Here is a 15,881-nt window from a genome sequence, read left to right as displayed (position 1 = left end):
ATGCCACCAAATGCGTACCGTTTCAATCTATGATTCGTTTATTTGTATCGGCAAATATGCGCGTGATATTTGATTATTAAAATGAAAGGTGAATCCCATCAGTAAACTCGGCAGAAGAGATATGAAATATAAAATGTGTCGCCTATATTGGTCGTCGCGTACGCGCTTGTTCATATATCGTTCGTAATTGGCCCTTATCACTCTATTCCATCCACTATCTCATCTTTACTTTTCTCCACATAAATGCCATCAAATATTTATCTTTATGACGATGTATCGATGTGTATCGAGCATATTCTCGCTCCGTAGCACATTGCTATATCGTAATTGGCAATGCCAGAATAGCTTGACGACAGGGGAAAGATTTTTCGTTGAAATTGCAAAGATTTTTCATTGAAATATATTATTCTCCGTTCTTCTGATAAATGTCAATGTTTCGAAGAAAAATCGAAAATTAAATCAGTGTTACGTTCTCTTTGTATTATTTTTTGCGTTACATATGTATATATTTTTTTAATTCAAGTCTTCTACATCTCGGCGTTTAAAGCGCGCGTTACGGTAATACGGACAAAATCGTGGGGAAACGAGAGACCGCGGAAACGACGCGACAGCGAAGAAGCCGTCGTAAATTTTCCAGTGACGAGCAACTGCCGCCTACTACTACTACTACTGCTGCTGCTGCTGCTGCAAATATGCAGCTGCGTCAAATGCACAAAGCGAGATCGCCCAACCATCTCGCCTGTCGTAAGCGTTTTCACGCCTCCGTCATTCGTGCTTTGGAAACGGCGAACAAAGAAAATTGCTGCTGGCTCTCGTGTCACGCGCAAATTTCACTCATGCCTGCTCTCGGTCATCCATTAAAAGATGTAAGGCTTAGGCTTTTCCATAAAATCGCGATTTGCAACGTTTTTGGTACGACAAACTCTTCGGTCCGCAAGCACTTCTAATAATAAACGGATAAATCGAGAGATCGGTTTGGAGTTTATTTTTCTGTAGGAAAAATGTCGGGGAAATTATTATTTTTTTTTTTTGCGTCATAAATGCGCGGCGTGCAAGTGAAAGGCTTCTCGCGAGTGACGCTCTACGATTCGACGTAGGACCACCCCACATTGGGCTGTTGAATTCATATGTTTTTTAGCCATTGCATTTGTTCTAAAAATATACAAAAAAAAACCCTCACGCATCTTCTCTCCCACACAGACGCGCGCGATTTTTCGCACTAAAATGCCTATACGCTACGTGCAATTCACATTTTTCGATAGAGCTCGGTCCAGCTCTTTGATTTGTAACCCCAATAGTACGCGCCGTAAACGAACTCGATCGATGCGGACCCCGACATCCGAAACGCGCGGGGCGGCAGAGATAATCCTCCTTTCGGTGCACTCTCCATTTAGTAAAGTTCGTATGGGCCGTGGCGTGCGCTACGGGTCGCTTCGATTTTCAGAGCGAGACGGACGTAACGCGGACGGCGCGCGGCGGCGGGAGGGTGACCGAAAGGGAGGTCCGCCGTTTACGAGCGCGGTTCGCATTTTGCGTTATGGCCGAGGAAATCTGCGTCGCGTCCGTGTGCCTCGCGTGTACGCTGAAAGCTCGCGCGCGCATGCGGCTGCACCGGCGCATATCCGCATTGTTATGGCTACATTTCCGGTTGTTTGTCGTGCGAAGAAGGGACTTGGCAGCTCGCCGTACGTACATACGTAGACGATCGTGACACAGCCCCTCGGTGAGCTCGTGTGTATGACACGTAATGCCAACGCGATATCTCTTGACTTCCATTCTTCGCATCGACGGACCCGCGCTACGAAAATCCTCGCGACACCGGCTTGTATCTTGAATCCGAAAACACCACGATCTTTTTCGTCGTGGCATGCGACATTTTGAATGCTCGCCAAATTTGTGTGCCATCTCTTTTAACAGAGGTATAAAAATATATTGCGGTTATATATATCTTGTTTTATTATTGGCTGAAATTTGCGATACACACACAATCATAAACGTGCCTGCAACGTTTGCCAAAGCCATCTATTTTGTTTCTTTTTTTGGAGAAAATTCCACATTTTTCGTGGGAAGAAGCTTTTTCGCTCTCTCAAAATTGAAAAGACGAAATCGAAATAATTGTCGCACATTTACGGTATCCTGTGAATAATCACCTTGGTACTTGGGCGCTGTTTATTGGACGAATTCCGGAACGAAGGATGCTGATTAATGTTCCGAAATCGGAATCGGCGCTCCAGCGTGAAATCGCGGCCGTATCCGCTTTTCATTCGGTTTTTTGCGGGCCATATATCGGCTTGTATCGTTCTCTTTTATTTGGGAACGGCGCGCGAAGTGAAATTCAATTTGTCAATTTGCATACGTGCCGGAATAAAATCTATCAGGCTTCCGAGAGTTTGTAGTTTCCGTTTGTTATTACTTCTTCCTAAATCCCGAAGAGTCGGCTCTTCATCACCCAGAAGCAATCCGGAGCGTCGACATTTCGTAAAAAATTATATCCGTTAAAATCTCTAGATGGTAAAATCATTTTTAAACTATAAAATAATATATTGCTATGCGGTATTTTCATTTCTCCTTTTATTCTTTTACGTTTTCATCTCGAAGCAAGAATCGAATTCTTTTTTAATAGAGGTATATTTTACAAGGTTTATTGTACATTAGTTTTATACGAAATATTGTTTCTGTGTATCTTCTTCAATTTCAAAGTAATCGTTTTAAATAATTTGACTTATTGATTTTATCGATAGCTTTTACATGCAATGAATATATTTTGACGTGGATCTTATTTCAAGATATCATTAACCTGAAGCTACAGAATATTAGCTTAGAGATTTTTAGGGAGAAATATAGGACGAACATGCAGATAGTAAGACACATTGGGGGCGTATTACGATCGACGAATCAAGAGGGAATAGTAAAAGGATATTTTTAAAGCCCTTATAAAGACTCGTATAAGCTAACTCGAAGCATCTCATATTTATTAGTCCTTTTTCCAAAGTGTCCCGCGAGTGCCGTGGATATTTATCCGAGCACCCACGGGAGGCTTTCGCCCTTGACCGAGCACGTGTAATAGCCTGTATCGAGGATGACGTCGATCCAGGGCGATGTGTGCTTCGCCCGGTTCACAGAGATATCCCCCGTCGTATCTATTACCGTAATCTTCCGCCTTGCCGAGCGAGAGCGCCGGATTCCGACTTTGAAGCTTCGCTTTTGCTGCCACGGCGAAAGTCGAATCGGAAAGTCCTCTCGTTCTTCCGGTGAACTTGGAATCGATTTAACTTTCCGGCATCTCTCCGGTGCCCATCTCGTTTACTTCGATGTACTCGCGGCATAAGTGATTTCAAAAAATATTCCCTGTCGCACCGGCAACGGAGAGAGAAAAACCATCCGCGTAATATATTCGTGTATAATGAACGAAATGACTAATTGTATCGTGTCGCGGGCAAGCGTTCTTCCATTACAAAAAGCGCGTTTCCTGGGCGCGTCATATAAATCACGGGTTCTCGGGGACGGATTCAATTAATTGCAGCTTCATGGAAATGATCCTCGGGTGTCATAAATGGGCCGTCGCTTTGCCAATTGTACCGGATTCCCCCGTTACACCGTCGTACTACAATGCCGGCCGTAAAAACGAGAAAAAGCGGGGTCGAGGGAGTGAGGGAGGGTGGAGCGGAAAAGTTTTCGCGGTTGCTAAAATGGAAAAGCGTGGAGACGGCGGGCATTGTTTCCGGTAACAGGTGCCATTTTCGCGAATGGCACAGTTACCGTGCATTCTCACCGCGCTCTCCTGCGCGTGGGGCACGTCGACCACGTGCATGCAGAGGAGCAGCAGCAGCAGCAGCGGCGGGGGCAGCAGGAAGGGGCATCACCGTGTTACGCTATACGTGTCCTATTCAGAGATGTTCATGCGTCCCTGTTCAAAGACCCATTACGAAAATGACCATTAAAATAAATTACTCTCATCACGCAGCTGTATAGCGATGGCTTGCTCGCCGCCTATAACGCCGAGCCGGCTAGCTCGATGGCGAGCGAATACGTGACGCGGAAATAGTCGGCGGTACGAATCAATTTACGTAAATAATAGAGGGAGTACGCGGCTCGCGCCTGGACCACTAACAATGGGAAAATTCGCGCCACCGGATACACGGCACTGGCCATTAAATCGAACGCATTACGGGAATACGTGCGAACTTGAAATTTTCCAGCTTAAGCGTACTGTTTTGGAAATATTTCGAGAGAGTTTACGGTATTGAAAAAATGTAAATCGCATTTGAAAGTAAAAAACGATCACAACCAAATTTTAAACACTGATTCCTCCGCTACGATTTGTGATATTTAACAACTTTATGTAAAAATAACATTTGATATTTTATTTAAAATAATATTCTCTTTTTTGCCCGTAATAACCACTGATTTTGTATATTCCAAAGACATATACGTATAAAAGAATATTGATTCTAAGTAATCTAATTGTTTTAATTTTTGCACACTTTTTGTAAATTTTATAACGAAAATAAGTAAAAAGATGACACTAATCATTAATGTAATTTCTTTTTTCTCACTAAAACTTTGCATTATTTTTGGTTAATTGAAAAATTTAATAGTTATTGAGTTAATCTTTGCAAATTAATGTAGGCTTTTTAAATATAGACTTGATAAATAATGTGGTTATAATAATTTAAAGTAATAAACTATATCGCAGAATTATTGCTTCGCCTTCCTTTTACTAGAACTAAACTTAAAAATCTTAAAATTACAATTAATCAATAGAATGATAATCTTTCTAATAGGATCTATCGGATGAGATACATCTCGGAAATATGTAAGGTTAATTAAAAATATAATTAACAGAAATTTGCGTGGATGAAAATAATAATTTTATTTTTTTATAAATTTTGATTTATAACAATATTCGCAGATTTCCCTTTCATAATATTATATTACCAGCGTATTTTTTTTACTGTTTTACAGACAAATTTTTTTTCAATTATCATAGCGCATAATATTTTAATCGGTAAACGGAGTACTTTCTGTTTGTGCGGTTCGCATCTGTATAGATTCGCGTCGGAATTAAAACCGGTGTTTGTATTAGCCGGGCACATTGCCTTTATACAGATGGCATTTATACGTGCCCGAGTTCTACAAACATTTCCAGTAAACCTTGTTTGTACCAGTATTACACTGATATTTTTAATTCTCGCCGGCTTGTACGCGAATCGGTCGACTTTCCTGTTTACGGAAACTAACAACATTTGTTATTTCAAATTTATGCTTGGCACAAACATATCTATATTTAGCTTTGACATGTGCATTTCCGAAAAACATTTTTTTATTATTGATAACGGCGCAACGTACAAATTATTTCTATCAGTTTGCTTACATCAGATTCTCGCCAATAGTATTTTTTTTTAATTTGCAAAACGGGATTGTTTCCTGTTTCAAAAAGTATACACACTATGAATAACTCTTCGTTAGAACCTGTTTTTAATAAAGTATATCTTTTTGTTAACTTTCACGTGATGGCCGTAATCGATAAACTTTGCCGAAGGCAACTCTCTATCTCCCTTCCTCCCTCTCTCTCCTCCTCTCCCCCTTTCTCTCTCACACTTTTTCTCTAGCGGGTTTGGGAAATAGCAGAATAATTCATTTATAGTGAACACTATAATTCCATTTCACTCGATAGTGACATTAACTTCCCGATCGATCGCACGATACAAAACATTGGACAATTTCCATTGTATCTCGATATTGCGCCTTTGCGACTTTTTCCGAGTAATATCGACTATCATTATCACTACGTTTCTTCGATATTCCTTATTACATCCGACAGCATATCAGAAACTGTGCGCGCAAAGAAACACGCGCGGCGGTAATTGAATCTCTTCGTTCCATTAAAATATCTCGAGCAGTGTCGAGCTGTTACTAGAAGAGAGGTCTGTCTCTCTCTCTCTCTCTCTCTCTCTCTCTCTCCGTCTTTTTTTTTATCGTAATCCCAAATGAGAGGGAAGATCTATTTCATTCGCATTTGTCAGAAATTTTTCTGTCTTTATTTTTCACCGCGGCGTAGAGTCTTTTTCGCGCGGAAGTCAAACGCGCGTTCGATGGCGGATAAAATGCCAGTACATCAAAATCCTTTTTCGGCGCGATTCAGCAAATATTGACGCTCGCGAATTGAAATTTGCATCGACAGCGAAATTGGCAAAATATTTCTATACGTAAAAGAGAACGTTAGGCTGCGGCGGCAAAAACGAGACGAGAGTCGAGAGGAACGGTAAAAGGGAATGAAGGCCTTCCCGCGGGATACGACCGGACGAAGGGAAAATTGTAGCCTTAAATTTAATATGATGCATCAATCGATTCAGACGCGCCTCCCGGCCACTCGTTGCGCCAATCGAATTCCACGGCAAATATTATGCGGCTTCTCGATACTGTTCCGCAGGATGCAACATACGCATCGAGTATTTGCACGGTCGTTTTATTTGGCGAAACAGAACCGCCGTTCTTTTTTATTGTTTCTTTGTGCATATAGTGCACGCGAAACGCATCGTTAGGGTTTTATAAAACTCAAAGTATCAAGATAAAAGTGTAGATATACAAAGAACTTAGCAAGCGAAGCTATTTTTTCTAAATATATACATTAGGATTGTTGCATCATTAACTATATTTGCTGTTTTATTAATATAATAGTTAGCGTATTTATCAATTTTTGATAGATTAAAAAGATTATCAGAGAAATGACAAATATAATAAAAAATATATATTATTGATGAAATATTAATGGTTTTTAATTTATCGTGTTTCAAGATTCTTTAAAATTATTATTTATGAAATTGTAATTTAATACAAAGAATTTAATAATTGCGTATACACAATTAAAATTATTATTTGTATAGGCTCGCTAACGATGATTCATCTTTCGATTTTCAGGGTCCGGTCGGAGAGGTGGGCGGCGTGAGGCTGCCACTGCAGTCATTACATGGATACGGATCTGTGTTCATGTACTCGGCGTCGACGAGTCCCGGGGGTGGAGGTGGCCAGGGTGGCGGAGGCGGGGGTGAAGTCACCCTCCGCCTCCGCGAACCCGAGGACATTCCCGAAGAGGTCCTAGCCCGCCTCGAGGACACCGCCACCCTCTCCATTTCTCTTCAAAGCGATGCAGTCCTGAGGCTAGGGGCGGCTGGCGCAGGTAACGTGCCTCTTACCCTCTTCTTCACGTTTGCTTACTGATCAAACATAAAACGCGCGCAGAAGTGCGCTTGTTATGATACCGTAGGAGATGGTTAGACATGAATGTTGCTACGATCGATCAAGTAACTCTAAGAAAATAGCTTTCTATGAGCAGGGAGTTGACTAAATTATATTGATACATTAATGTTTGTCGTAATAGCTATAGAATCGGCCAGTGCTAACTGAAAAAGGCGTTTTATAAACACAAAACGAAAATTAATTCACACCTTATATTACAGTACAACATTGAGATTGAAATACGTAACTATATTAGATACTCTGCATATAAATCAATTTTTAAAGTATGATAATAGTCACTTATTTTTTTTAAATTTATTTCTAAGCTTTTTCGCATCAAGATCGACCGCTATATCTCGTTTGTTTCTTTTCATTGCGAGAGAGCTAGAAAGGTTTCTAGCCCGATTATTTCTGAATCGCGGCGGCGTATAATAAATAATTGGCTTATACGACGCATAAATTTCTACTGGTTACTCTGGGATTTATTATAACGGAGGTCGCTTCCCTCATATTTTTGGGATCGCGTTTAATTCCCGCGTTTTCGAAGAACACTCGCTCCTGGCCCGAGTAGATTAGCTCCCGTTTCCAACCCCGTGTGTGCTCTAATGCAGAATTATTTCGATGGATTAGAGTAATCCTTGCTTTATGTGATCAAATCCGAGACTTTCCCCGACAAAGCGATCCACTCTGCGTAACCGATAACTATTCTTGGCAGGATTCATAAAGCCAGTTAAAACGTTTTAATTGAAACATTTGACCATTCAAACATAATCGATAATAACATTATTAACAGTACGGATTTTTAATATTTTAAAATTAAGACGTTTTACCAAGAAAGAGATGGGATTAATTTGTCTTTTTAGTTTTCATAATTTTAAGTCAGTAATTGTCAGTAGTTATTATAGCAAAATATGTGATGTTAGAGTTAAGTTTAAGATATGAGCATATTAAAAAAAAATGAAGAAATGCTAAATTACAATGTATAGCTGAGAGAAAGAAGCCCATTGAATCTTAGAGATCGCGTTTATCTCTGCGTACAGCGAGTTTTTCGATTTTATTCCTTCTTGCGAACAAAGGATCTAGCAATCGAGGATTCCACTATAGAAACGCACGGAATCAAACGATTATTGCTTCCTTCTAAACGGCGCAGGTGACTATTCGGGTTGGATCGTTTCTCGAGCGCCGAAAGCAAGAAGCCGAATCGTTTATATCGGCGCTTAAACTCTCAGCCTTTCCCCATTTTCAGTTTTCCGAGAAGCTCGAAACTTTTAGACTTTCCTTATAGTTGCCATTTTCCATTCAGCCGGAGCATTCATGTTCCTTCCTTCCTTCGGTAATTTCTACTCCGTCGGGTCTTTTTACGAACGGACGCCGATACGGGGAACTTCAGCACGAAAATTCTGTGAGAAATACGCGAGTTCTCCTGCTTCGAAGATCCAGAGAAAGAGAGTGAGAGGGAGAGAGACGTAGATCTCTCTCTTTCAGCAATCAGGGATTATATTTCGAATTTGGTGATATGGAGCGGCAAATACTTTGTACAAAATTCCTATCTGTCTTTCCATAGAGCGTCTCGGATCTATTGATGAATCTTGAAATCAATCTGGAAAGTTTATCTTGAGATATTGTTTACGGCAGGAAAATATGATGGAGCGCCATAAAAAAAGACATTTTCCTAATACTATGATTTTATTTAAAATCTTTCGTAATTTAAGGATTTCCGATCAGTCATCCGAACATAAAGTTTTAGATGCAGTAGAACAGCAATTTTATACTTATGAAAGAAATTTGGTATTAATTTGTGAAATGAATATGCGCAGCACGTAGAATTAACGCGATAAAATCTATTATATACTATCAATACGTCTGTTTAGATCACGTTTATAATTCAGTTGCAATTTTACTTTACCAATTTTCATCCGTTTCAACGTGAGTTTTGCGAAAACATGCTTCTCTCGCAAACTATAAAGTAGCCAAGCGGCAAAACAAAATATAAGAATTTGAAACCAATATCGGTGGCGTTTATCGATTTCTCCCGCGACTTTTAAAAAAGAAACAACTTTAACTTCGTCGAAAGCGTTTGCCGTCGAAGCGAGACGCATGCAAACTTTCGATACGAAATACGAGTATCGAAAGGGTCGGAAAGTTTTTTTTTCTTCCCAGAACGGGGCACCGAGGGAGGGATTCGCCTTTGCTGGAAGGCGATCCAGAGACGATCGAGAACGTTAACTTCCGGACGATTTGTCAGAGCCGAACCACAGCGGGCGCGCGGCCCGGCCCGATTCTCGCTCACACGTTCCCATAAATCTCGGATTTTCATAAGTTTTTCTCTCCCGTCCCCCCGATTTTTGCAGTCCCCTTGCTTCCCATCACGCCGTCGCCCCCCTCCCCCCTCCTTTCTTCTCCCTCTTTTGGTATCGTATCCCTCGAGCGCATTCGCCAAAATCGATCTGAGATATATCTTTTACTCGCCTTTCTCCTTTCGTTCTTGCTAATGCCGCGGAATCGCGGCTCTCGGGGAAAGAAAGACGGTGCGGGGAGATTTATCGAAGTTGCGGCTTGTTACGGGGGCTTTAGACTTCCGGCAGTAAGAGGTGGAGGACGGTGCTCCACGCACAGCTCGAGCTGTAGGAGCCGTGGCAAGCCGGGAAAAGAAGAAGAGAGGTGCTAGCGATTGATTAAGAGGGTCGTTTGTGCCAAGGAAATGCTACTTGAAACGCCACCGCTATCCGAGCCCATTCTCGGGCACGCCCGTTCCGCGCCCTAACTCCCTTCTTCTTGCTGCACCTATCCTCGCTGCGGGACGTTACGGCGAATCGCTCCTAGACATTAAAGACAATGGCAGAGTTTCAAAGTTGAAGCAGCTTAAACTCGCTGATTATTACAGAAATCAGAAAACTGCGGGTGAAACTTAATTGGTAATAAAAGATCCGCGAGGGAGAAAAGAGAAAGAAGGAGAAAGAAACTGGAAAATTAGATTATTGCTATTTAAATTGTCTAACAGTTGGTACTTTAACTGCTATATTAATTGTAGTATTAACTTTATTAAGAACTTAAAATTTGCTACTTAAAATTAAAATGTAAAAAATAAAATTCTAGAATTTTATGCCCACGATATTATGTAATCTCGCATCTCGGGTTGCGCTAATTATCTTTTAAACGTATTACATATCCCGTTCTCTTGATTATTGAATAACGCAAGATTTGACAAATAGCGACAATATCCTTGTGGATCAATGCGGGTCAAAGGGTCGAAACCATTCCAACCATTCACAGTATCGATTATTGGGAACCTTACCCAAAGTACCATTCGGTACTTAAGCGACAGTCTGACAGTGTAATAGGGTTTCCGCAGTAATGCGACAGTATCAATAATCAGACACATTGAAATTAATCCGAGCTGTTTGCTGGATAACGATAACGATAATACGGAAACAAACTGTATTAACTATTCTGGAGAATACTGACAGAACGCGTATCTGAAAGTCAGAAGAAATCGCGGTAACATTATAATAATCCAGATCTTTTATTATAATGTTTTATTGTAATGTTCGCATAAAAATAATTCTATTATTAAAATTATTTACTATAGATGAGACTGCACGAAAAATTTTATTAAAGGTAACTATAATTTTTTTCCTTTAGAAATATTATTATATAGTATACAGTTTGATGAAACTTTTTTCCACTTCTGATAGCAGTCTTTAAGAAATTATAGAAGATTTCTCAGTTATGTTTCAAACGTATGATATAAAACTTTTTTTTTATGAAGAACAGTTATATTTTTTCTACGATAACAATATTGGTCCATTTTACTAAAGCTATTTTAATTTATTTTTCTTCACAATTTTTCGAGATATTGAAATTTAACTAGAAGCTAGGTAAAAGTCAGGATATTGAAAATATTAGTAGAATATAATTTTATTGCTAGAATATTTCTTTTGGTTTGACGAGTATTTGTTCGCAATGTAAACGAACTAAAACTGCCATAGTTCATAGAATATCTCGAGGATTCACAAAATGATAGAACCGCGGGATCGTGCGGCGTTGCGTGCACAAGGACGTGGATAAGAACGCGTGTAATACCGTTGCGGTAATACCGTAAACCGGAAAAGAATGAAACTAGGCGCAATAAAGGAGCCGAGAATACTCGGCACGGTGCGTGAGGAGGGGGGGGGGGGAAGGGACAATAAGTCTGAAATATGCCAGCGTTTTATTCTCGCCGTACGAATATCCGGCGTGAAGAAAGGCAATGGGGGGAACGAGCGCGGCGGCAGAGAGGACTCGAGAGGAGAAGAGATGAGAGAAAGAGACGGTGAGTTTCGCATTCGGAAAAAAATTCCTGCGATGTACATGACTTGCGCGGGGGCGAGGCGCGGGCACCAGCGGACGTATGCACGCGAACAATTCCGCGGTAGCGTGTACTACATAAATAGAGACGAGAGAAAGAGTGACAGAGGGAGAAAGAGTGAAGGAAAGACGAGCGACACAAGGAAAAGCGCAAGAGGGTAAGAGAGAGGAAGAGTGAGAAAAATGGGGAAAGGTATGTACGCGCGGTGGAACTCGAAGGTGGAAAACTTTACGGCGAGAGAGAGAGAGAGGGAGGGGCAGAGCAATTCTCGTTATAACTTCGGCGCCCCGCGGAAACTTAAACTGCTGCGAGCCGAACATGCAGAACTTTCGGCCGTTTTCCTACTCGGGACAATCCGGATCGCCCATCCCTTTCTACACTTCCTTTGCCTCCTCTCCCCCGGGTCTGCCCCAGGTAGGTACGCGCGCCGTCGTCATCGTCGTCTTTTTCACGAGGGACTGCTCCTTTTAATATTGTCGGAGGGAGCGCCTCAGGTAAATCGTGTTCCCGTGTCGCTGCGACTTTCGGCGTAAAGTGCGGGCGCGACGCACCCTTCGTATATAATTCGAACTTCACTACGTGAATTCGAGAACGAGTGTGAGTGAAGCGTAAATCAGAAATTACTTCACTGACGATATAATTTGATGTATTTTCTTCGAAAATACCGTCTCGTTAAACTTTTATTTATAAATGTAAGAAAAACATAGTATATAAAAGTCGCGAGATAATTCACGAGACTGTCTAAAACTTTCTTAGAATTGATAAAAAGTTTTCTTTACGTAGAGAAAATTTCTTCACGTGCAAAAACGTTATTATTGATGAGCAAGTCTTAAGCAGCAATACGTGCTCCCTTATTTCCTAAATCCACACAGATTTTACATTCGCGACAATGCTGATTCGGCTTTAAAGAAGCAGCGCTTCAATTCTTCTGCGTTCGCAAAACTCGCCGTCGTCGAAAATCGCGATGTCTGAAAACTTGGCACTTGTCTCTCTTTTTTTTTGTCCTCCCTTTTCCTCTCTTTTTCCCAGAGCAATGTTGCTACGAAACTCTCTCTTGTCCCAATCACGTTTTGCCAACAGCTTGCGATCTACAACGTTCGCGGAGAATTCGTTTAGCAAGCCACGTTGCTTGCTCGTGCGCTGTTTCATTCCTCATGGAATTGCGTCACGTGTCCCGTGAAGTGTTATTGGCCTAAAATGCCGATTTTTCCGTTTACCGCGATTGACTGAGCAAATTGTCCGCGAAATCTGTCGTCCGACACTCGTTCAATCTTGGTTCGATCCTCGAATAACTATATAGCTTTGCTCAAAAATACCCACCGCCGGTCTTTATTGCGATATAATTGCAAACGCTATTTTATCGTGATAAAGAAATATGCATTCTCAAGTCTTATGTAAATCACTCTCTGAGAATCGCACTTACAAAACTTACAACTATTTAAGCTGTGAATAAATCACTAACTTTCAAAATGTATTTATAGGTAACATCTGTACTTGATAATGTGATTATATATTTTTTTGCCACTTTTTTATGCTGTTTATTTATTCTAAAAAATTTTATAGTACGTATATAACAGAACGTTCGCATTTTTATTGGTTAGTCAGGAAAATTGAAAAATCTGGATTGTACGGTAGAGATTGATATAAAATTTATAGCGAAATTTGAGACAAATTAATACAAAAAAAATATATTTATACATGCAAAATTATTAAAAAAATAAGTGTTGTCTACATTTCTTATGTATGTATATTAGAAATATTTATCAAGTAAAATCATTGTGTTCTCCGCACCGGTCTCAGCGCGTTCAATTCACGTCATTGCGCTTGTAGGTTTGGCGTTTGCCAGGGAATAAGTGTGTGAATAACCCAGTCGCAATGATTTATGATGCGCGATGAATATTTATTGATAAACGATCGCCGCGCGTTTTGTGCCGGATCTATTTTGATATTTCGTTGTGACGAGAGACGACCGGATCGCGGGATGACAGGCTGGGGCCTTTTAGGGCGGAATGCAGCGCACAGTGAAATTGTTGTGATATCCGGCTACGTGGCGTGGTGATCCCCCGTCGCGGACGAAACTACGTAAATTATGAATGCTGTTTGACTGCATGCCAGCTACACCCCATAACCGGCAACTGCCACGACCCCGGGCTTTGCACGTGTCTGGTGTATGTATGTACGTGTAGAGGCCACGCATATAGAGCGGAGACTGGTGGAAGCGCACGTGCGCGGAACTGCAAACAGGCGGAATAAATTCTCGCAGCGTCATACACGCCGCTACGAACATGACCGGCTCGGAGAGGGACACGTTTCCTTCAAGGCGGACACATGGTTGTATAAGCTAGAATTTTTATGGGAAGGATAATCGCGAGTGATCTTGAATCTGACTATTGTGCTACGGTATTTCGTTTAGAATTAGAATTGACGCGGAATTTCCTCACTATTTTGTTGTATGACAAAGACCGTATACAGTAAGCAAACGTCGCGGATGTTATCGCGGACAGTGATACTAGAAAAAAAAACGCATCGGGAGGGATTCCGTCTCGTTTTCTGTACGAGAATTCGCGCCGCAGCTTCTCGGCGGTTCACGAGTTCCGTATATTTTCCCACGGTATGAAGTCGAAATACGGGGAAGCGCACCGTGGCGGCCGAAAAATAACAAGGATGATACGATGAGTTAGGTAAACCAAATGTTTATCCGCGATACGGCTACATCCAGTGCCGAACGGACGGACGAACGAGCGAGCGAACGAACGAACGAACGAATCGATTTCGCCCACATAGCCGACGGCGAGCCGCGTCGAAAATAATAAAAGGACCAACGGTGCTTGCAATTTATACCCCCCGGTAGGGTCGGCGTGCATGTCTCACGGTGGTGCATCCCGGTCGATCCCCCGGCCAGTGTGTTTCCGACCGAGAGATAAAGGCGCCGCACTGGCGAACAAGCCACCCGTATATATTCAGGGCGCGCTTTTAGCACCGATCGTGCCCGCGGTCACTAACTAAAAAGGGATCAAAGGGCAGAGAGCGCGGCCGCCTCGACGTGTCGGACGTGTGTTTTTGCCGCCGCGATTACTTTTTTACAATGGCGCTTTTTTCAATCGCGACTCGACATGCCGTGCCTATGCCCGTCCGGTTTTTCGCGATTCATCGGCGACGCGATTCGCGGTGAACCGCTGTCCGAAATCCGAGCGTCTTTGAATGAGTTGCGATTTCGCGAATCTTTTCAAAATAAAACACGCAATATATTTTGCAAGGCACAGCGATGACTATATAATGTATAAAATATCGATTTATAATAAACGAAATATTTTTTTTTATGAAGAACACAATGAAACTGTCGTAATATCTTTTGACGTAATGCAGTAATTCATCTAGTTTGAAGTCATCATTGCTTTTTCTTGCTCTGCGAGAAGCTATTATCAGTATTTCTTCATACATCTCTTATCCTCTGCGTGCACTATGTTTCATATATTTAATTAATATTTTAATATGTAAATGTGACGATATATACCGTGTTGATTCCATCGCAGAAGTGGGGATCGTTGAAATTCGTGCTAGGCCAACGCAACGGTGGATTATCGCGTTTACTCGTTAGAAGAAAGCGCGATGCTGACAAGAGAAAAGGCGGGATGGGGGTTCGGTGCTCAACATAAAGGACAGCCGGGTTGCACGGTGGGAAATTAGTCTGCAAAATTTCCCCCGGAATTACGTCGTAAATTAAAGTTTGTACACGCGAGTGAATCTGCATCCCCTGCTCCTACGTCCGCCCTTTTCTGTCTTCCCCTTTTCGCCACCCCCGGCGCGATTCGCTGAAACGAATTCTTCCCTCTTCTGAGTTTCGGCCGCGAGATTAATCCGAAAATAACGAGATGCGCAAAAAAATATCTCCCCTCGTTACCTCGTCAACCGTAACATCCGTCCGTCATTCATTGAAAGACGCATACATCGACTTGTGTACGATGCATCACGTGCTCACGTAATTATGCCCGAATTCATTTGCATGTCGCATTTTATATTCAAATACACACTGAAAAAAGAATCTGGTTGCATTAAGAGGAAATCTGTTAGAGTCAACTAGTATGTCTGTTTGAAAATCGACGAATCAGAATTCTTGTACGATTCACCAGACGAATATGATTAATTTTTTCTTGTTAAATCTACCAGAATTTCTTGTTGATCGAATATTTTTCTTGTTAAATATAGCAGAAATTTTTGTTGATTGAACAATTCTTTCATGTTAAATATACCAAAATTTCTTTTGTTATGTGGCTGAATTTCTCATAATACACTA

General features: G+C 41.4%; 1 protein-coding gene across 1 annotated transcript in view; it reads left to right on the top strand.

Annotated features, from left to right (window-relative positions):
• Positions 1-15,881, top strand: part of LOC105453446 (zinc finger protein 541-like) — a 235,793-nt gene that overhangs the window by 128,607 nt on the left and 91,305 nt on the right. The window contains exon 3 of the mRNA XM_011695408.1: positions 6,922-7,180. Within this exon, the coding sequence (XP_011693710.1) occupies positions 6,922-7,180 (259 nt within the window). The remainder of the gene's footprint in view (positions 1-6,921; positions 7,181-15,881) is intronic.

This window comes from Wasmannia auropunctata, unplaced genomic scaffold (genome assembly GCF_000956235.1).
Source record: "Wasmannia auropunctata unplaced genomic scaffold, wasmannia.A_1.0 LD335999.1, whole genome shotgun sequence".
Lineage (NCBI taxonomy): Eukaryota > Metazoa > Arthropoda > Insecta > Hymenoptera > Formicidae > Wasmannia > Wasmannia auropunctata.
The sequence above is the reverse complement of the archived record's forward strand: the minus strand, read 5'-3'. Positions and strand labels throughout refer to the sequence as shown.